This window comes from Callorhinchus milii, unplaced genomic scaffold (genome assembly GCF_018977255.1).
Source record: "Callorhinchus milii isolate IMCB2004 unplaced genomic scaffold, IMCB_Cmil_1.0 Scaffold17, whole genome shotgun sequence".
NCBI classification, from domain to species: domain Eukaryota; kingdom Metazoa; phylum Chordata; class Chondrichthyes; order Chimaeriformes; family Callorhinchidae; genus Callorhinchus; species Callorhinchus milii.
In genome coordinates this window covers 14,418,001-14,441,839 of record NW_024704758.1, presented here as the reverse complement: position 1 = coordinate 14,441,839, position 23,839 = coordinate 14,418,001, and the positions used below count along the sequence as shown (strand labels likewise).

The 23,839-nt window shown below is 38.4% G+C and overlaps 1 protein-coding gene across 2 annotated transcripts; it reads right to left on the bottom strand.

The window, feature by feature from the left end:
• Positions 1-4,408: 4,408 nt before the first annotated feature.
• Positions 4,409-23,577, bottom strand: pax6b (paired box 6b). Of its 2 annotated transcripts, XM_007887779.2 has the most exons (11): positions 23,522-23,577; positions 19,970-20,100; positions 19,434-19,475; positions 19,093-19,308; positions 18,039-18,204; positions 9,825-9,983; positions 9,586-9,668; positions 8,791-8,941; positions 6,897-7,012; positions 6,622-6,772; positions 4,409-5,868 (listed from the first exon to the last, which is right to left on the bottom strand). In XM_007887779.2, the coding sequence occupies exons 1-11, from the start codon at positions 23,529-23,531 to the stop codon at positions 5,783-5,785; spliced, it is 1,311 nt and encodes a 436-aa protein (XP_007885970.1). In that variant the 5' UTR covers positions 23,532-23,577; the 3' UTR covers positions 4,409-5,782. The 2 variants fall into 2 exon arrangements, with proteins under 2 accessions (XP_007885970.1, XP_007885973.1); XM_007887782.2 differs by lacking the exon at positions 19,434-19,475.
• Positions 23,578-23,839: the final 262 nt, after the last annotated feature.

The following is a 23,839-nucleotide window of genomic DNA, read 5'->3' as shown; positions in this document are numbered from 1 at the left end:
TCTGTACATGTAATATATCCTCGCTGAATGTTCCACAGGGGTATTGCTGATTATATTCCTCTAATAACTTGGCAGTAACATGCTCCTTTCGCATTCAAAATCAGTTTCCCAAATACAAGCAATATGATAAGCAGCAAGCTTTTTGGCTCAGGTTCTTCATATCCAAACCAGTTAGAATATCCTCAATGTACACTTCGCTCATGGGAATACTCCAGCATTGTTTTGAGAAAATAACAGTAATTATAGTTATACACGTATTTATATTTAGAAATAGATGTAAATATGTAGCACTCTTTGATCACTGGTAAATTGTATCTAGTTCCCACTAAAATTGAATTCCTTTGACATGGAATATTGGCTCCTTTGATTCCATTTAGACATTTTTGCAAAAGAAAATTTTCATCTGGTTGTAAGAACCAAAATCATATGTTCTAGTAATCCATTGCTCTTGTAGGGGCTGTGACTACCCACAACGGCTTTCTCTGAGTGACGGAGTTTCCTACAGATTCTAAGAACATTGTGTTTCATAACATTGTAACCGGCAAAGCTGAATAATAATAATAATAATAATATTGAAATCGTGCATATTGTTGCAGGTTTTTTTAAACAAACTGTGCTTGTACTCAGTGTTGGCCTGGGTTTTAAATTACCGGAAAGTTATATTTTCTACAAAAGCTGAATTTTGTTGATATATACACAGAACAGTTTTATTTTATAAATCATTTATATCTAAAGATGCTATCAAAGTCCAAGATAATACATGTGTGTCACAAGATGGTAATACAGGACTGAAAATAAGTCTGTTGTCCATTGTTTGCCTTTTAGTATTGTATCTAATATTTAGATGCTATGAGATTGTAGTACCCATTGGATGTAATTGAAGAAACATTTCTTTTCGTAAAGCCGTTTCACACGACTGTATGTTGAAATGCTTTTTAGGTCGTACAGTTAAGTAAATATACTCCATGACTCGATTGTAAAATAAATAATGTTTGAAGCCAATTGGTTCTGTGAATATAATACTGAATCGCATTCTCATTTGGAGAGAAGTTTGGGAAATTACAGGACACTCTCTGTCTTGGTTAAAACTTGACACTGAATATGTAAAACATGAGTTTAAGGAAAATTCACTTTTTGAAACTTCGTATAATTTATAAAAGTAAAATACAAACCAAGAGGTACTTTTATATTTCCAAACTGTCACATGATACATAAGCTATACATGTACAGACCAACACTTTTACAGCTTAGAGCACACACCTTTTCGCAACCCTTAAGGATATTAGCTCCTAATGTATTTTCATGACAATTTCAAACCTCAATAATCCTCGTATGTCTTCTCTGTGCAACACTTATCCTCTTAAGAAGATGTACAATAATAACATTACCTTCTGAACCTCTAGGTTGGAAAAGGTGAGAGTAAACAAGTATTTAAAAATTGGTAGCAATATCCAATATTTTTATGCAACAAACAAGAATTATGACTTTTTACTTTCTTCAATGTCTCCAACCTTAAATATATCTGGGTAGGTGGCTCCTTTTACTCCTTCTAGACACTCTTACACGAGTATTAAAGAGACCTTGAGGGATTCAGTCTCAGAACAATTTCAAAATATTATGTTTTTAAGTGAAATTAAACCTCATTTAAAACAAAACTCCCTGATTGTCAAAGCTCTTATATACACTCTGAAACCATCCTCCAAACTGTAATTCAGCAGAGAGAGAAAAAAATATTTACTCACAAGGAAAGTTTCCCTCATTTTATGCTACATTTTGTAATTTCACAAAATCAAACATTTAAATGGTTTGGCATTTGGCATAAACTCTTGTTTTTTTAAAAAAACTATAATGAAAATTGGATCATGCAATCTAATTTTCTGCAGAGTGCAATTTCTGACGTCAGGCAAGTCATCTATTATTTAATGCCGAAACGTACATTTGTTGTTGGCTGTCTTTGTTTTGTTTGCTTGTGGTGCAGTGAACACTTTCAAATTAATTATTGTTGTAAGATTGCTGAGATGTTGCATGTGGCCAGTAATTAGCATTTCTGAACCTGCTGCATTTAAGTAAATGGACCATACATTGAACAGCAGGAACAGCAACACACTTAAAAACGAATGCGTTAGAAACCTGTCTCAATCCAATCACTTGAAAAACATCACCGAGTGTGCCTGTCGATTCATATAAGAAAGATTTCTTTAGGAAACAGTTGTGTATTTTAAACTCAAAAAGCTAGCTAATGAAATTGTTCTAATGCACTTTGCTCTTCATCATGTTTAATTTGACATTAAATGTTGTTTAAATGCTACTTAAAAAGGCTACTGTTTTAAATTGCAAAAACCGAATTTAATGACAATTACATTTAATAATTGAAGAAAACTTAATTCCAAAGCTTTCTTTTTTTTTGACGTTTCGGTTTTAATTGCGTATGGAAGGGCATGAAAAAAAGAGTATTTATCAAAATGTATTAGGAATAATATGACAAGCGTTCATCTAATAGGAACTGAGTTAAGTATCTTATTGTGGAATTTGTTACAGTGCCTTTGGTTTGAAACTGGCCTAAATAGCTTGTTTTCTCATCATTTTGTTTCAGTTCCAAAGTTGTGAGATTTACTGTCGTTGGTCAAACAGCAAAACGTTTTAAGAAAAGTCATTTTAGTGTTTAGTCAGGTTTTATTTGCAGAGAGAAAAAAAAATGCAACTCTCCTTAGATGTATATTTGTACAATATTTTCGTTGGGGAGGGAAAAAAAAATCCTCTCCGCAACAAGTTAAAGAAAAATCTTTCCAACTGTGCAACATCCCTCAGTTTCCGTATAGGTTGAGGCGAGGGGGGAATTATTTCTTCATCACCTTACTTATGGTTTAGTTTTGAAATCTACAGGTCTTATTTGTGGTTTATGCTGATTCCAATTATACACACATTGGAAATGTCCTGAATGTACCAATACCATAACACTACTGGAGACCTCTCAGTGGGGGTTGATGTCCAGTTTAAACCAAGCAACCAAATTTTTATTCATTTTTGGTGGAGCTGTTGGTGGGAATGAGGTTGTTTAAGGGGGTGGGTGGGTGGAACCCAGACAGGATTGAAGGGGTGTATAATACATCAATTATAGAGGGCAAATTTAGAGTCATTTATGGACCTCATCTAAACAGCGACGTTATATAACTGTCTCTTGCTGGCAATCTACCAGATGTAATTTTTTTTAAAAAAACAAATACAGGCAGAGTGTGGTCTCATTAAGATCAAAGTCACGGGAGTAAGAGTTCAAGGAGGAGCTGAAATTCCATCGATTGAAGATCAATTCATTTTATTTTATCAATTGAATAAATTGACTTCATTTTAAGTCAAGAGCAGAATAACGCTCTCATCTGATTCAACTGGATGTTATCACAGGAAATCATTTCACAACTGAGAAACAAACGAACGTTGTTCTTGATACAGAGCATTAAAAAAAATCCTAATATATATTTGATGTTTTGCACAAGCCAACACTGTAGATGGATTCCGACAGAAAACAGTTGTACAAAACTGGAAACCAGTTTAAAAGAATTAAGGTGTCTTTAATCCTAACTCCTCTGACAGGACACAAATTTTTAGATTAAGAAGAAAAATAACTTCATAATCTATTTTTGCTCTTACACTGTTGCATGCTCAATAGTAAATGACACCAAAAAAAAAGCAGAACATTTTGCTAACACCTTTGTTTAAAACATTGTAGTTACTTAGTATTTGGATGAGCAAATACTGTACGTATATGCTGCTGGAAGGATTTAGCGCTTGTCTGAATTATTTATAATTTAATGTTTTATTTAATAGCCTTTCAATTGTGCTTCTTTAATGTATTTATTTTATTACAAACTGAGTTTAATTATAGAACTATTTAACATCAGCTATGAATGATTTTTTTTTAACTGGACCATTTGAGTTGTTTGTACACTTGGTATTGCTAAATTAATGGATCAATTTTGCATTGTTTTATATTAGTTTTGGTTGAGCTTTGAACCTAGAACTGCTCTTTGTATTTAAAGAACTGGTGGAACTATAGCTGAACTGTTGTAATCTTTTTGGGAAGTTGGATGGGTAGGCTAGAAGGAGCAGTTCCCGAAACTATTAAAATATTACTATGCAATACTGTACTTCAAATTCAACTGGACCATTTTGAAACGTTACTATTAATCAGTTTTCCTTAAAATAGTAGATTATTTAGTGAAAGTACCCACAGTAAATTTTAACTACAAGATTACAAGGGAATCTTCCAAAGTTCTTTTGTTTGCTCTTCCTTTTTCATTATATGAGTCTTATTGTGTTTCTAACCAGGAAGGGTCTCACAGCAACAGCAGCAAAGGATTGCCACTGATACTAAAGGTTTAAGCTATTGTATAAAGAACGACATTATTCACCGTTGATAATTTAGGGGTGTTCACCCTTCAATCGATATTTTAATACTTGTACAAAATATGTACATTTTTACAAGTTGTTTGTTTCCGCTAGTCGCTGTATCTTGTATAAACAACAAAAAATACAGTGTTGAAGCCAAAACTTAAAAATCGCTTACTGCATCTATAACGTGAATATCACCAGTTACATTTGCAACTCACCCATCCAAGAATGATTAAAAATCTAATGTTGACATGTAAGATCATTTTAGGAATTCCATAAGTTCATTAATATAGCATTTATTGAATTTTCCATTTTTAAAAAAAAAGATTTTAAGCTCGTTAAAACAAGTAAGGTCCAAAGTAAGCGAATAGTTTACCATAAATCCAAAGACTATTCCCTCTGAATTTATCGACAAAATTTAACACAATACCGTGTTTAAAAAAAAGAGACAGGTAGTAACTGAAAAGTATGCTTTGGTATATCTTGGATATCATTCTTGACTGAAACTTTGATATGCAATCGAACATAGCTCTGCAACACTTAATGTTTAAAACTCTGATAGCCAGTTTAATTTTGTATGAAACATTGTTTTACTTGCACAAAAAAGTCTGAACGTGACAGCTACCTATATACAACTACCAGGACAATTAGCTTGTACGGACTTAACAAAGAAAAGTATAAAGATGTTGGCTACAATGATGCATGAGTGAATATAAATCATCTCTAGAGTATTCAGGTGAATATAAATGAAATTAACTTTATTATAGAAATCATTCTGGGAGATTTCTAGGGAAGACAAATACTTACATTTCGACATAACAAATTGGATTATATCGAAGACACAATCTACCTTTATCTACCAAATTGTCCACCTCCTTAAAGTTCTGTTACCTTTTGCACATAAACTTATCTGTCAATGACCTTTGGCGAATCCAAACAGATACAGCTCGCTTACACACAACTAAGTTGTTTCTTCCCCAATATTGACCAATATTTAGTGTAATGCAATGGTACAATTGGTAACATCAGAGTTCATAATCTAGAAATGTATTGGTAGAAGTACTCGATATAAGTCTAATTCGTGGCAACTTTGTTGACCATGACGTCTCGTAACCTCTTCATGACCAACACGTGTACCAAACATCCATCGAGTCTAGTTCTTGTTCTTGTTTCAAACATACAAATGTCCATTTACAAATAATACACCAAGTGAATAATTCCGAAACTGAAACGAAAAAAGAAAGTTTGTTCCGTCGACGTTATACGCCTGGCACTACAGAAGTCCATGAGTCTTCTCACGTGAGTGTATAGGACGCACTCCCAGAACAAAGATACCTTCAGAGTCCGCTCTCAGAAACAAATACTGCTGCACATCTGACTCTCCACAGTCCTTCACTTACTGCAATCGGGGCCAGTACTGCGACATGTCCGGATCACTTCCTGGCACTTGAACAGGTACAGACACTCCAGGGGAAATGAGTCCTGGGAAATCAAATCAATCATTCAATTGGAGATTCGAATCAACCTTAATATGTTGCATTTATTCTGCATCCCTAGCAGGCAATAATCCAATAACAAGGATGTTGTATAACACGATAATTATGAGTACGGCAAAACAGAATAAGAAGAAAAATAGCCATATTTATTTTTTTACTGGCATCCTATATTCCCTCAAGAATTCCCAAAACATAACTTGTTTGTTAGATATGATTGGGTGCTTTCATTCTCCAAGGGATTTTGTTATCCTTGATAATGTTTACTACACTTGTGCTATATTTCTGGTGCTATTTTAAGCGATCAACTCATAATTAGCTCAAGCTAAATTAGCATTATTTATATTTGGCTTTGTTTTTTTAAAAAATTTGAAATAAGGGGAAGGTAAAGGTGAATTGAAGTGTTGAGAAAAGAAGGTAAGAAAGATATTTGGTCTGACCAAGTGATGATTGGATCGAGAAAAATATAATTCTGAGATAATAAGATCATAGAACCATAGAATCTTACAGCAAGGAAGGAGTCCCTTCGGCTCATCATGAATGTGCCGGTTCTTTGAAAGATCTACCAAGTAGTCCCACTCCCCCATTCTTGCCCCATAGACCTGCACATTTTTCCTGATTAAGTCCCTATCCAACTCCCTTTTAAAAGCTGCTATCGAGTCGGCTTCCACCAGCCTTCAGGCAGTGAATTCCAGACCCTAGGATTTTGCAAAGTTCGAGAGTCTCTTATGTACAATCTTACCTGTGGATGTGGCCCCCGGTGTGCCCATGGATTGGGGGTTCATGTGTGACTGCATGTGAGGCGGTGTGTACGTATCATAACTGCGGCCATTCACCGACGGGCTGGTGGGCAGCATACAGGAGTAGGACGACGTCTGGTTGGGCACTGGTGGCTTTTGGGGAGAACAAATAGAAACTGTCAAGCGATGTCTATACAGGCACCTCACTGCAGGCGTCACCTTCAGTATTTGTTGAATTCTGTTTGGGTTTTTGTTTTTTTTAACGTTCCACACTTACTTGCATAGGCAGGTTATTTGCCATGGTAAAGGTGGGCATCGGTGGCAAAGCACTGTAAGTGTTTGTAAGTGATGTGTCTGCCCGCCCCAGCATTGCGCCTGATGTAAAAGAGGATACTGGAAAGAAGCATGTAGAAGAAAAAACAAATGTACGTTAGTCTCAGTTTGAAGGTGAGCAATTATTCCATCTCCTAAAGGATGAATCATGCAGCCAGACATACACCAGTGCCAGGATTAGTCAATAGTCTTTTTTCCCCTTTATTTTAGATTTGTTGGATCATATGTTAACCATATTGGGCTTCTCTCCTCTCAATGTCTCCCCTTACACCACTCTTCTTAAGATAGTGATTAATCCATCCACAAGCCTGGGCAACCATCCCGTACCTTGCTTGTGGCCTTATTGTAGCCAGTGTGGGTATGCTATTCGCTATTCAATCTGAGGGTCACCACAGCTGAGCCCCCAACCTGCCTTAACACCTGCCTTTGATGTCCATGGACGTGCACCTCCTACAGGGATAGCAACTGGGCCTGGGGATTGTCTCACTCGCTTGCTCAGGACTGCTGGGGCCAAATCTGTACCTCCACCACAGGGTCAAATCAGCTAACTCAGAGAAGATCAAAGCTCCAAATTGGCACCTTTCTGGTCTCTTTGGCTCATTGCCACACTGTGCCACACCAATTTAGGTAGTTGTATGTATATATATTACTGTTATGAAATATTTAATTTAAGCGCAGCTGAGGCATTTGAACATTTGTGGGTATTAAAATGGCTTTAAGTGTTAATGCAATTAATTATAATATATTAAAAAGGCATGACAATATTATTCAGCGTTCCCAAAATGTCCTTCCTCTTCACTTTACACTGTTTGATTATAAGTTGAATTTACATAACGTGGATTCACACTGTGTGCCAGACACAACCAAAGCCAATTAACTGGGGGTTTCGGTAGAAATGAAATTGTCTTATTTATCAGATAGTTCCCTGTTAAGCAAAAACCATCAGTCGCTATTTAAATGTACTGGGAAAATTCCAACTATAAAGGAATGTCCCCTATTAACCCTGACCCAATTAAGACTTCAATTGTATGTATAACATATTCCCTTTCTCATGTTGCCCTCGGGGGTCTGTGGACAAATGGGCCGCAAACGCAAATAACATCATAACATATTCTAGTATTTTAATCACTGCACTTTTCAGTACATTGGTTAATTCTTAGAAAATCACAATGAAAGGATATGAATCCTCGTAATTATCTTTATGAGTTTGTATGTCATCCTAGCTGTGGTAAATATTTAAACTTCATAATAAATGGGTAGCCTTTTCCCCGGTTAAGAATGAAGAAATTTCTGCCACAATACAACACAACATACGCTGAAACATGCCTCAAGCACATTGATGTCGGGCCTTCTGACCCTTTTAACTCACTCTTTCCTTCAATTACTTTCACTGTTTTTGTTGTTGTTGAGTGATTTATTCGTGTTCATTCAAAAATGAGTAGTGGGGCAAGGTTTGAGTGCATTTTAAACTCTACTTGAATACTCAGGGAGACTTGCTTCATCATAATAATAATAAAAATAATAATCCTTACATTTAACATAGCACCTTTCATGTCGGGTGGATGTCTCAAAGTGCTTCAGAGGATATACTGTAAAGCGAACTGACTGTATTTTGTGGGCCAATGCAATATTCCACAAACCTCCTTAATAATAATAATAATAATTCTTGCACTTGATATAGCGCCTCATCAAGTGGTCGAGACGTCTCAAAGTGCTTCATGGAATATACTCTAAAGTAAATTGATTGCATATTTTTGGAGACGAAACGAATGACCAACGAAGCCATGAAGTGAATGAGCTTTTTTTTTGAGGAGACGATTGTGGTTCTATATTCTCACCAGGTGTTGTAGATTGTGCGATGGGCTGATAAACACTGGTACTGAAGCTGCTGCTGATGGGGATGTGACTGGGTGTGTTGCTCGCCTGGCGTCTCTGATTCCTCAGCTTCTCCTCCCGCCTCCACTTCGCTCGTCTGTTGGAGAACCACACCTAGAACAGAGAGGTGGGGGCGGGCGGGGAGAGATCAAACATCAAAAGCCTCTGCACAATAATTTCAACAACAAAACAAAAATAAATAATAATCCTTGCATTTGATATGGGGCCTTATCACGTTGTTGTGACATCTCAAAGCGTTTCACAGAATCTATTGTAAAGTGGAGTGACTGTGTATTTCATGGGCGAAATGTGGCAGCCAATTGCGCACAGCAGTGTCCCGCAAACAGTCATGAATTGGGTGACATTTTTTTTTGGGGGGGAGGGATTATTACCCCCAAAAATCGATTCACCAATCGACTAACAACCGGGTTCCTACTTACTGCTAGGTAAAGAGAAACATACATAAAGAAAGTTAAACCACAGCAATTGTGCAGCAAAGATCTTCACTGCTTGGAAAGCAGATCTGAAATACAACAAGCTTCTTACTTGCCTAATTGAGCCTTATTTTTTGGTTGGATTTTACCTTTGCAAATAGGGATCCCAGTTTAACTGCACAGAAATGGTTCTTAAATGCCCAGCTGTAATCTAGGTCAAGTCACGATAATATTTTTCGAGTATCGATAGGAGATGAACTTTCTTAACATGGGAGACCGACAGTCACTAAACGGTGGGGCTCTGGGCTCCATTCATTCACTCACCTGTATTCTAGCTTCAGGTAGATCTATTTTGGCCGCTAATCGTTCTCGGGCGAACACATCAGGGTAATGAGTTCTTTCAAATTCTGGCAGAAGAAAGTTGGTGTTTACGATTTTTTTTCCCAATACAAGAAAGAGAATGGAAAAAGAAAGCACATCACATTCTTCTCGCCATCCACCTCCCTCCCTCCCTCCCTCTTTCTCTCTCTCTCTCCCTGCTGTCACCTCTCCCAATCCATTACCTTTCTCCAGGGCTTCAATCTGCTCCTGGGTGAAAGATGTCCTGTTTCTCTGCAGTTTCCTCTTCAGCTGCAGTCTCATCTGTGCCTCGTCTGAATCATCACTGTTTGAGTTGATGGAATTGGTATTTTCAGCACTTCCTTCCTGTTGTTGGCAGCCATCTGGAACAATAATACAGAGGAAACAACAACAAATTAAATCTACCTCTGCTTCCTACAAGACACAACTGGACAACCAAAGGGACAACATCCCTTCAATGGAATACCTGAACAAATTATTTTCTAATTGATTTAAGGTCAACAGTAAAACCCATACCATCGTTAATTTCCACCACCCGCTTGTTTTAGGGTTGCTTATTGGCCACATCTAAATATATTATAAGATCAAGGGATTTGAGTTTGTATGAATATTTTAACCTGTTTTTTAACCTGTTTAAATAAAATCTCTTGACATTGCATTCCCAAATCTAATCAGGGGCTGGCAAGGGATTGCTTTAACTACAAGTAATCGACCTAAAACAGTACACTAGATAGTGAGAAGGGGGAAACTGAGACTTGGGAGTAAACCAGCGTATGTTGTGATGAAATGAAAGTGGAATCCTGCAGCTCAGGGGTTAGAGCACTCGCCTTGCAAGCGATAGACATGGGTTCAATTCCCGGCAGGGCGAAATGTTGGGCAAGTTTCCTTACTCCACACGCTTCTGTTTACCTAGCAGTAAATATTTGTTAGTTGATTGGCGATCGCTTTTGCAGGGTAATAATTCCTTCAAAAAAAAATAATAAATTGGTCACTTCAACCCACGACTGTTTGTGGGACGCTGGTGTGCGCTATTAGCTGTCGCGTTTTGCCCACAAAATACAGTCAATTCACTTTACAGTATGTTTGGTGAAGCACTTTGAGACATCCCAAAGACGTAATAAGGCGCTATATCAAATGCAAGGATTATTATATACCAAATATTTCCTTCTCGTGTTATTTGCTAACTTTATAGAGTGTGCATCCCAGAACCTCCAAATTTGTTTGAATTCTTGGGTAATATTATTGAGCATTTTCACTAAAAATCCATAAACTGGCATGTTGCTTGGGTACAACTATATTATCAGTGATAAGCGCCGATCATTTCTGCAAAACTTGATTACACATTTAAAAAAAACTGCTCATTTCTTGAGATATACGAATATTTTTCAAAGGGACCCAATTTGTAACAGGTTTTCTCAAACAAAGATTCTCCTGCATTAAGCAAAACCAATTTAGAAAATTCATATTTGGACGTAAAATGGAGGATTACATTTTCCATATGGAATAAGTAACAATAATTTTCTGGGACTTTGAAATTAGCTACCTACAAGAAAATAGCTAAACAAGTGTGTGTCAGTGTATTTGTCAGTCAATCTATTATAATAATAATCCTTCGATCTTCGAGATGTCTCAAAGCGCTTGAATTATTAGACTAATGCAAAAATAAAAATAACCAAAGTACCCATTAAACAGTTTAGCAAAATTACTGGTTGCACAAGTTTTGTTATGGATTTTGAGATGATAATCTCCCCATGATATTATGGTTGATTGGATCCTGTTAAAGTTTCTATTCAAGTGCAACCCTAATAAAATTTAAAACAATTCCAGCCAAAATCAGTCTACTGCCATCACTTTGCTTTCAGCTTTATCCAGATTGCTCTTCATTAATAAAGTGCCTCATCTTTTACAGGGTGATCAAAAGCTCGTGATAACTACTGTACTATCCAAGAAAAAAAAAGCACGTTTTAAGGGTTACTGGACATGGCAATGGCATCACGACTTTTTGGTCGCCCTGTATTTTCTAACCGCCTTAAAAAAAATGCCTCCAATTCAACTTTGAGAATATTCAGTGACTGGGGCAAGGTTGGGAATTAGTTCCCTTAAAATAAAATAAAGATGGGGGGGGGGGGGGGGTTTGTCCATGGTTCTGACCAGCATATGGGGCGTTTAGATGTCTATAATGGTGGCCCACCAACACTTTGAATAGCTTTTCAGGCGCACAATGCCAGCGCCGGACGGAAACTATTAAAGTCCTGGGCCAGAAGGGTTGGCAAACTTTCGTGGGCAGAATTTTGAGAACACAATCGCTCGTTATCGCTGGAAGCCAAACAAAAGGATTCTCTTGAGGCGCGCAGTGCTCCACATTGTAGCACAAAGATCACAGTCAACAGACTTTTCAGTGGAGTTTGTTAACCTTTGTGCGATGCTATCATTAATCACTGTCCTGTGAGTTGGGTTGTTGAACGCCATTTAGGCTTATGCATTCTACAGGAGGAGAATGGGGGCCAAAGGCATTGGAGAGGGGCTGTGAATGGAACTCTATTGCACTGACTTGTTTACTCAGTGAGAAAAAGAAAAAAAAGCTACTTAGCTAAGATTAGAAAGAAAAATCTTCAAACGTATCGGAGTCGCACTGTCGACGCCTTCGAATTTGGTGCCTTTTTGCAAACATTTGCTGCACATAGTGTTATTCTGGCGTCGCTACAACACTCCTGTGCAATGCAGCGCTGACCGTTATTCTGGTAGTCTATTCCTTTAGCCACTGGGAGATATAAAACCTTTCAGATATTTCGTTTGACATTTCATAGAATTCGGGTTCAAATAGTTTTCCTCTTTTGATAGTTTAGCTGAAATTGAAACTTCTGTGACCGACTCCCCTGCATGACATGCAATCCAATTCAATACTTTAAACTGATTTATTTATGTATTTATGTATTTATTTGTGTATTTATTTATTTATTTTCTTCTCTCGTTTTTTTAAAAAAACACACACACTGCTCTTGAACGAATTTCTAACATTTATTTTTCAAACGTAACCGGTTATATATTTATCGTTGTTAAATTTAAATTGTAAGAGTGGTGGTGCGTTTTAATGTTTTAATGGCTACATTTTCCCACCCCTTATATATCTGTTTGGAGAGAGAATCCATTTGGCTTTTATTGTAAGTAGATATTATCAACGTGTCCAAATCATATCTTTCTTTATACATAATGTGGTATAACGTAAGAGCCATTAAAACGTGTTGTTACCATTCAAACTAAATAGCCAAACGATGTGCATTGTGAAATATTGTGGTATTTGAATATATTCAATGAACCGTATTAAAGATTAATTGATTTCCTGTGGTTTTAATATAAATGTGTTTCATTTCTGCAAAAAAAAGTTTTGTAAAGCCAAAAAAAAAAGGATTTTTTAAAAAAAACCTTAAGTAAGTCGTTGTACAGCTCTATCCAAAATAAAAGCTCTCTCTTTCGGTCACTTTATGCCCACATTTGAATACAGGTGAACGGAAGGTTCAACAAAGTTGTCAAGAGCTTGAAATATAAACCTATTATTCCTAATTGTATGTGATAGAAAGGGAGTACAGGAATTTAAAAAAAAATCACCAAGCGACAGACAATTAAGTTATCTTCCTTTTATGTCTTTTTTTTTGGGGGGGGACGGTTTGAAAACCAACTCCCCAAAGAAGCTGTTGAATGCACGTCCCTAGTCCTGTTTTCTCCGGCGAGGTAATCCGTAAAAAGAAGGATAAATGTGTGTCCTATTATCCCACAAGCCAGACCAACTGACGCTGGGTTAGGATTTGTTTTCTACAATAAAAGCGCTGGGAAATAAAATCATTCCTTTAGTTTCTCAGTGTCTCAATCAATCACGCGGAAAACAAGCAAAGGAGATAGCGGACCAATTGCGGCACTTTTCAGCCGTCCACAGCTCAGATCAGAAACATTCTGCCTCTCTTTTACTGTGAGCCCTGTGAAAGGGAAAGTGCCTAAATCCTATAGAAGGCTTTAGCCATATAAGAGAGAGAGAGAGAGAAAGATAAGAAAAAAAAAGACCGTCACAGCGATCCTTAAAACCCTAATTCGCTGGAGAATGTCTCAACTGATTGAGGGGCTGGTTGGATAGAGATGTCTCTTTTAGACCATTGACAGGCTTGATATTGCTATTATTTTTTCCACTGTTGGGTGAAGTGAATCGGCTTGAAACCATATTCCCCTTTGAGACCGACCCCTGCCTTGTGCCTGGCGCAAACGGACCTTTAAAAATCCACCGCCAACGTCCTCACACGAGGAAAAATGCATTAAGGAACAGCCTACACATTCTGTTCGATTAGTTCGGTGCATATGCTCTCTGTCAGCTGATGGTCGAAGATTAATAGGAGGTTAATCACAGTTGGATCGAAAGGATCCATTCATNAAAAAAAACTCGGGGCGTTTGTTTTTGGAAACAAAAACATGACTTTCTCGAAATCTTCTGTCTCTAGTGTGTCTTTTTNAAAAAAAACACACACGAGGGAAAGCGCACATTTTATAGGTACTTTCTCTCCTGTTCGCTCTGTTGATAAAGAAATGCGTTTCACTGTCGTTGTTTCGTTTCCATTGCGATTCTTTCGAGAAACACTAACTTCATTTCAAAGTTCAATTTTTTAAAACCGACATTTAATGACCATCAAAAAAAAGGTTTAAGTCTCTTTTCTGCGTTCGGGAGGGGTGGGGGGGGGGGGGGGGGGGCTGTGAATCACTCTGGAATAAGCATTTCAGCAAACTTCGTTTCTTTTTTTAAAAAAAAATGTAAGTCTATTGCAAATTTCATTATTAACCTCCAAATCCATCCGAAGTCGACTATCCTAAGGTCACAGTGTGTGTGTGGGTGTGTGTGTACAGCGTTAAATGAACGAAAGTCTTGCTTTGGTGGAGTGAAACTGTATAGATTGACTTACTATTTTATTCACTTCTTCGAATCGTTACTTTAACCGTGGGTTAAGGCACACATTAAGAACCTCCCTGGCTGTTTAGGGTGGGAGTAGGGGTGGGGGGGGGGTAATCCTTGGTATTTCTAGTGCTGATGTCTCTATTTAGCGCAGGTAATTGATGCTGCAAGCGTGTGTCATTGCACATTTGCTTCTCACTGCTGTTACAATCTGAGAAGAGATAATGACCGAATTTGATAATGAGATTAAGAATGAGAACATTAAAAAAAAAGTGTGACTTTCTTTTAAGATTCCAATAAATCCGTCTAAATTATTTTACTTGGAATTACCCAAGATAAACACGGTGGGAAAAGGATTGCTGGCTTGTGACACCCTCCACACCTCACACCTCTACCATTAACTGTTGCAATAAGTCGTTCTGTTTTCATGATCAGATTTGGTAATGAGGCAGAGGCAGCCAAATTGAAGGAAATATGTGCCATTTTTTTGTCTGGAGGACTGGAATGTGACACTACATACATTATTCTGAGATTGCCATTTTATCTCGGGTTATTAATGAACGTGGGATGTATGTATATATATTTAAAATGGTGTTCTGTGGATCTGCTATCCACCCCACCACCACCCCACCACCACCCCACTCCATCATCCCCACCCACATGCCCATCCCAAGCTATTTAAAAGTCACCAATTGCCAGTTTTTTTTTAAAAAATATACATATTAATAATAATATTGCTGTGCGCAATTGGCTGCCGCGTTTCGCTCACAAAACACACAGTCACTCCACTTCACGGTGTGTTCCGTGAAGCGCTTTGAGACGTCTCGACGACGTGATAAAGCGCTACATCAAATACAAGCATTATTATTATTATTATTATTATTATTATTTAGTATTATAGTTTGCTCGTTAAAGCCGGCAAGAAGATCACACTGTAATGTGAGGAACGAACGACTCTGGGTCCGAACCTGGAGCAGACAGTAACGGACAGGGTTGGATGTCGCCTGCGGGTCGCAAAGCCCTAACTAACCGCGCGGAGCGAGTGTCAATGAAATGCCACCTCCATCGTTAGTTATCGTTACCATGTCATTGCAGTAAACAACTTTAGATTCCCCCTTGACATCCCGAGGGATTCCAATCAGTACTATTCACCTAAAACGCCCAGACAGCAGTCTATACCGCCTTATAGCTGCAGATCTCCCACCCCCCACCCTCCCCCCCTCCCCCCAAAAAAATATGCGTTCCCCAAAGCACAATATGTTACGAATCAAATGGTTCCTTAATACGGAATCGTCCACATTTGTGTTAATGTTATCGAATGAGTTCAATGTGACTGGTTTCTTGATCAGCCAGAACTCGGGGGCACTGGTTATACAGTATGTCTGTCATATGATTTCTTGCTCTGTTGTTTGTGACACAATGTCAATCACATTGTCCAACTATCTGCTCGAATGACAAGCGACCCAGTGGCCTCCTTTACACTCGTGTTTAATGTCCAGCACTGAACTACAGGATGATATTCAGAAGAGGGGCCACACGCCTTGACTTTTTAAGATTAGAAGATGGTTTGATCCGTTTAACCAATCCACTCGTGGCTTATTTATAATGCGTTTATCCGAATGCACAGACCGATTCAAAACCCGGGGAGAAACAATTTTACGTCGAGTTTCTCCCACAAAGTGCACAGTCAATCAATCCACTGTACAATATATTCTGCTGCGAAGCGTTTTGAGACGTCTCAACGACCCGATAAGGCGCGATATCAAATGCAAGGATTATTATTATTATTATTATTATTATTATAACTACTCCTACTCCCAACCAATAACTATATCGTTTCATTGTTGTTTCAGCACCATAAGCGAGGGATCCCTTTATTCCCGTGAGTGACGAGTTATAAAAGTGGCACAAACGAGTTTGGAGCTGGACTTTTTTTTTAAAAAAAAGCGCCCCGGTGTTTGCAATCCATCTGTTGTCAGTATTGGCTGGTACATAGCTTCATTAAGAGTGCTATAACAAGCTGGGGATATTTTACCGAGAGCAAAGGCGCTGCTGTGTATCTTTCTCGTTGCCCTTCTTATATTGTTTGCCTCTCAGAAAGCTGACATGTCTAATTGGCAAGTGGTGCGATATGGTGTCCAGAGGTCTCATGTGTAACATTTCTACAGCTGTCTTCTAGAACGAGACTCTTATTCATGTTGCTTAATGAGAAACAAAACGCTCTCTAATGAGCAATTACATAGCGACAGGATTGTTCCCATAACAGATTCTTGCGTGTGACAGAAACATCCTTTGTACCAATATATTCGTGCACACTGTTGCTGATTTTGTGGACAAAAAAGCAAGGTTGTGTGTGTGTGTGTGTGTGTATGGGACAGGGCTGGACTGACCACAGACACGCACACACTCACTAATGACACACAGGACACATAGAAAAATTATTTACTCTTTCAGGAGTCGTCCCCCCCTCCCCCCTCTCCTCTTAACCTGAAACATCACATCCAATTATACTGCAAATTATCTCGCCGTTGTGGCCATCATCAATAAATATCCACCAGCCTTAGAGTCTCTCGACTGACACTGTGTTAATTGAAGAATATTATTTGTAACATAACATAAGGTTCACTCGTTTCAAACAGCATTAATAAGAATCCGCTCTCTAAGTTTCTAACCTGCCAATGCTCCCCCCTCCCACCCTAAAAATACTGTCATAAGATTTACTTGAATTAATATGATAATGAGACGCACTGGCTGGCGTTTTACTAAAGTTAAAACGACATCAAAGTGGTTCTGTTTGGAAGATAATATGTCCAGGAAAGGCGTCGTTGGGATTCTGGAATCTGTGCAGGTAACAATAATAATCCTTGCATTTTTTTTTGAATCCTTGCATTTGAAAAGATCATTGTCCATTAAAGACCAACTCTCTTTTTGACGAAATCCGATGTGAAAACTCCATATTTACATATATCCTCCCTGTCTCTCCCCTCACCTTCCCGACGTTCAGCTAAACCCCAGGGCTAACCATCACAGGGAGATGGTGGGATACTAATTGTCCCTCAGTGAAGGAAACAACTGTACAGTTTCCACAATTAAATGTCGGTCCTTACACACCTCCCCAGGTGCTGTGGGTTTGTGTGGCATCATTTCCCGACGCTCGCGTTTCGAATTCGCTATTCTACCAGAGTTCAGAGTAAAAGGGCGCATCATGTGCCGTCTGGCGGACTTTCTGACCCGTTTAGGGTAGGATTTTGATTTTAGCTTATTTCCCCCATATTGAAAATATAAAGTTTGGATAGATATCTTAATGTCTAAAATGTACTTTAAAAATCATGTAATATATATCAAATGCAAAGATTATTATTATTTCTATCTATCTATCTATCTATCTATCTATCTATCTATCTATCTAGGTATCCATCTATCTATCTAGGTATCACAAAAGGTGAATGAACGGTCCATCAGTCAGTTAGAGGGCAGTATCTCTTACCTTGGTTAGCCTGGCCTGGGATGGAGCCGCCAGGGTACCAACCTGGCCGGGTACCCCAAGCACCTGTCTGACCGTTCAGCATCCTCAGCTTGTCATACATCCCATCTGCTCCCATCTGTTGCTTTTCGCTAGCCAGGTTGCGAAGGACTCGATTAATCGATGACACCTGAAAGTCAATGAGAGACGATACTTTAGACACCTTGCCACGCTTAGTAATCCCCCATAACCAAAAAAAGTTGGAGGGTTTTAATTCAAACGACTCGATTAAATTGTTTGTAGAATTGAAAGATAAGCTAATTAAACATAGGTTCGCCTGATCAATTGATTGATATCTGGAATGTGATCTATATTACACACTGGATTGAGTTGAGCCTGTTTTGCTAAGTGAAGGACATACGCAAGGGTGGGTGGTGGGGGGGAGGGTGACAATCTGAACACTCTTTAATTCACCCTTACACCGCATAGAATAAACCGGACAAATCACATTCGTCCCAAAGATATGAATAGATGCACTGCTTCTGCTTGTGGCTGCATCAAATGAATGAATTTGAACAAAGAATTTCGCGCCCGACTATCAAACAGTTTGATCCAATTTATCCAGATTTTCAGGTCATCTGGTACCATATTTATTGCAGCCATTAAAACACGTTCATTCTAACATTTGTTGTTAGTAACTGAATCCGGATCATTGCTTTTCAAATACAGTATTGTAAACCGATATATCTGATCCTAACGTTTGCATTTCGCTGAATTTATTTATCGATTTATTTCTTTATTTATTTATTATTGCTTTTTGTTCTATCTCATTTTTCTTTTTTTAGAAGAATACTTTGACGTTCAGTGGGACTGCGAAGCGGATCAATAATCGGTTCCAAAGCGACTGTCTGACCGCCTCCTCCCTCGTCCCTTTATCAATTGACATCGCACATAATATCGTTCAGTGCAGACAGAGTCAGTAGCATATTTGGTGCTGATCAGCCTAACACGCGTGGCTGTTAAATGATGGCCATAAAGTTTGCCTGAGTAAGTAAGTCATTGAAAATGTTCTACTTACACTTGGTATATTGTCGTTGGTGCAGACTCCCTCGGAGAGCAATCTGTCTCGAATTTCCCAGGCGAAGATTGACGGACACTCGCGTTTGTACTGAGCAATTTTCGATACCACTTCGGGAGTCGCTACTCGGGGTTTACTGCCTCCGATTGCTCTGGGCCTGATAGAACCCGTTTCATAATACCTGCCCAGGATCTTGCTCACACACCCGTTGGACACCTGGATTAAAAAAAAAACAACGGACAATAAAACCGCGTCAAAATGATTCACAAGATTAAAATGGCTCTTAATTGTGATTATAGATAGATATCGATATATATAGTCAAACAATGTTGAGAGCTTACTTTTCGATTATCCACTACTTGGACTTTTGCATCAGCATGGGTCTACAATACAAAAATATACCTTAAATGGCATGGGAAACGTACCATATTTGCATTAATTTCAAGAATAATTTCTGGCGCGTGCCAAAGTTTTATTATTTATTTATTATTATTATTTTAAAAAAAAAGTTTCAAGCTTAAGATTTTTTTTGTTGTTGTTGACGTTGCATCAATGTGGGTCTACAATACAAAAATAAACCCTTTAATTGGCATGCGGAAAGCTTACCATTTCATTTCACGATCATTTCAAGATAATTTCTTGCTTTTTTTTTTGGTTCGCCAATTTTCGAAAGAAATTACTTTGAAGGTACGGATGCAATTTTTAGGAAGCATTTTTGGATTGTAGATAAACCCCCTTATTAAATAGAAACATGTTCAATGAAGCTGATTGCACAGACAATAGTAAACGCTTGTGGCATCATATTTCCATGCGTTCTATTCACAGTGACGGTACCGTAATATACATTTACTTTGAACAAAAAGAAACCTGATGTTACCTGAAGGATCCTTGAGATATCACACGGCCGGGCTCCACTGTGAGCGAGTTCCACTATTTTTTGCCGAGTTGAGTCAGGCAGGGGTCGACCGTTAACAAACACTCCGCCGAGTTGATTTACACCACTGTGACCTGGGGGGGGAGGGGGGAAATGCAACAGCAAAAACACACACTCAACTCAACCACCTATACTTAAAAGGTGCAATCAGGAAAAGAGCGATGCTTTGCAAGCTTCCGGCATGAAAATCCCTACTAAAAAAGATCCCACCCACCCAATGCAATCCAATCCAATGCAAAAAAAAAACTCAACTTAAGAGACCAAATCACACGTACATTGCACTGAGCCGAAAACTCCGTCAAATAAACAGAAAAAGCTTTCCATTTACGATCAACAAAAGCCTCAATGTGCACGCAGCGGTTCTGAAATTGAAAGAAATTCAGATCACACACGACGTGAATCTTACATTAAAAACTAAAAGCAAAAGCTTAACCAACAGAGAGGTTGACTTGGCTGAAAACGAACCCAAGGATGACAAATCCAGAAATGCAAACCAATTATTATTTCTCTCTCTCTCTCTCTCTCTTCATCTCTCTCCCTCTCTCTCTCTCTTAAATGTACAATTGCTATCTAACTGAATACAATACAGTGCAATACAATACAATGCTGTGCATGGCAAGGCTGCATGCATCAATTACGACAAACACCCAATGTACTAAAAAAAAACAATCTGTTCTTTGGCTTATTAAGAGCAAAAAAAAAAGGCATCAGTTGAAGGGCGTATTGAGACTCCGAACCTGAGGCTCAGGGTGCCTGTCGCCTTCTCCCTGGAGAAGCTGTGCTTCTAGCTAGACCTGTTCTCCTCTCCAAACAGCGCCTTGCTAAATTGGCTCCCAAAGCCTAGCCACTTAGCAATAAATAAGCCTCCAAATATAGAAGGGGGGAGAGAGAGAGTGAGAGAGAGAGAGAGAGAGGAAAAAAAAATGATGAGCTTTCCTGACATTTGTCTTGAAAATAAAGCTGGCTGCATGTCAAATTTTGAGCTTAATTTCTGGAAATAAGCGGAAGTCGCAGTGGATCGTGCACGGAAGGGTAATTGAAAAGATCAGTGAGAGCACTTGTGGCAGGCATGTCACTTTATGACAGTGTTCTACTTTGAAAATCGCATCGTCACGACAAATAGTAGCATGATAAAACGTCTCTTTCTGTCCGCATTTGTGTATCACTCATAGTCCTATCGCTCGCTCCACTCTCCGCTCATTACCCCCTTAAAAAAAGAAAGCTTCGTTTCCAAAGGTTGCCCCGGGGGCGAGGCTGGGGCACCACATTGGGGGGGAACGCGCGTCCTACTTAGTTCACAACTGTTCACAGATGCGAAGGTTCTAGCGATTTAGGATTATTTTTAATTAAAAATACTCTCTCTCTGTATATGTGTGTGTGTGTGAGTGTGAGCGTGTGTGCTGTGCGCAATTGGCTGCCGCGTTTCGCCCACACAATATACAGCCAATTCACTTTACAGTGTGTTCTGTGAAGCGCTTTGAGACGTCTCGGAGACGTGTTAATCAAATGCAAAGATCGTTATTATTATTGTTATATATTAGGTAGAGTGTCCAAGTGGCACTTTGCGATCTTTAAAAAAAAAGTTCTGTATCAAACCACAACTGCAAAATAACTTATTTCGAATCTGTCTTTTACCTGAAAATTCATTTTTTTAAATAAATATATTTATAAGGAATACATTAAACAACAGACGCATCGCCAGGCTTCTTAAGGTCACAGTTAATATAGTTCTCATACAAAACTTGAAAATATGGCGATTGTATGTGAAACAACAAGCAATTGACGACAATAAATTCACGCAACAAAATGCAAACAGCACAGAAACTTGGGAAATAGGGTCAACATTATGGATTTTTAAAATATACAATATAAAAAACACACAACTGACTAAAAGGGAAGCAGAAGCCTGTCTATGTGCGGTGGGGGGTGGGGGGGATTGGATTTCTTATTAATATAAATTGTGTATATTTGATCAATATATCTTGCATCGCCAATTCAGTCAATAGACTGAAAGTATACAGTGCATTAATTCACGTTGCAGTATATTCTGCGTTTGAAGTGCTTTGAGACGTCTCTAAGACGTGATAAGGCGCTAACTATATCAAATGCAAGGATTATTGTTATCATTATTAGCATCGCCTCACACATGCTAAGGCCTTATCTGACAACCGTCGCCCCTGTGAAAGTTTATTTCACGTTTTTTTTAAATAAAAAGAACAACATTCGAGGAAGGACGTTACCGTGAATGCAAACAGGACTTTTATTTATTTACATATATATATATATATATTTTAAAAAAGTGTACAGCTTAATCACTGTACGAATCCCCGTGGCGAGGGGGTGGCGGAGTTACCCAGTGGCAATGATTATGCGCCCTGCATTCTATTGCAAAGTCATCTAATACGAAAACATATGGTGGCAATTTGGACGCTATGCACCATATACACCCAGGAGTTATTAGCACAAAGCCTGAAGAGCCTGCCGCGACCTTTAAACAAACTGAAGGCTTCACCCGAATGATATCTCCTCAGCAATTCGCACAACAGTTTACTCCATCATACACGCGCTTCCCATTTTCCATTAATCCCATTAAGATTAAGCACAAGTATCAGAACTTTATTGACATCACTGGGATCTCTCTCCCCTCTCTCTCTCCTCTCTCTCTCTCTTCCTGCCAGGTTTATATAGCGGTGTATTGATTTGTCCATTTTTTTAAATGCTTTTTTTAATTTGCTTTTTTTTCCCCCAAGTATATATTTCCCGAAGAGGAAAATAAAGGTTTGATAAAAGAAGACGTGTGTATGTATGAATGTGTTTATATGTGTAAGTGTGTGTGTATGTGAGAAAGAGAGAGAGAGAGATCAAGTATGAGAGCGAGTAAGAGAGAGAGAGAGAGAGAGGGAGAGGGAATGGGATCTTAAAGGAAATGTCTCCAATTAAACATTTCATACAATTGATAAGATAAGCGTGATGGAAACTGAACAAAAAACGTCTACATTTCAAAAGAACAAGATTCCATGATACATCAGAGATTTGCTCTGCACAGCATGTTTAAAAATACATAAAAATAAAACAAGGGACGCCCCTGTCAAAGAGACAATTACGCTGTGTTAAAATGCATTTGAATTCAAGGTGTTAATAAACTCAAGTGTCATATTCTAGCGTCTTAGTCGTCAATTTATGGACACATTTTTACCTCTCGGCAAAGGATTAAGGAGCTAACTGACTCTGTGTTTGCAGGGTGCGGGTCTGCCTGGGAATGACAAGAAACGCATCATAGCATTTCTGCTGAAAAACTGCCGGATAAAGCGTTCTGCTTTAGGTGGGAGGGAGGGAGGGAGGGGGGCTTCTAAAAAGAACCTTCTTTAAAAAACTTGGGAAACCCAAATAAATGTTTATCCCTTAATGTCTGAAGAACGAGTAGCCCGTTCCTGACACCCGCAATGTTTCGAGTTTCTGGAGGGGTCACACACAAGTATACGAAGCATCACTTACTGTTCTGCATGTTGTGTTGAATTGTTATTCCGGAATCCCACGTGGCTCGTTTATAGCACTCTAATAGTAATAAAATATGCATTAATCGGGGGGGAGTATTAAACCACAAAGTTTGGAAACGCATCACTATTATTTTTTTACCTTTTTTTCAAAAGAATCTATTTCTTTCTCTCTTTACGGTGTGTAAAAATATTTATAAAACATACATCTATTTTATACAGTGGCTCGAATTAACTCAAGTGTACACATTTTAACAACTGGATTACTTTCTTGCATTATGAACTGTTCGGAATTTTCACACACTGTGTATATTATTTA

Excerpts from the sequence above, each read along its gene's own strand:
- pax6b (XM_007887779.2), bottom strand. Across the intron at positions 8,942-9,585 it reads TACCTGAAGCTAGAATACAG|GTGTGGTTCTCCAACAGACG; the intron begins GTGAGTGAATGA and ends TCTCTGTTCTAG. Across the intron at positions 7,013-8,790 it reads CGCACAATCTACAACACCTG|TATCCTCTTTTACATCAGGC; the intron begins GTGAGAATATAG and ends GCTTCTTTCCAG.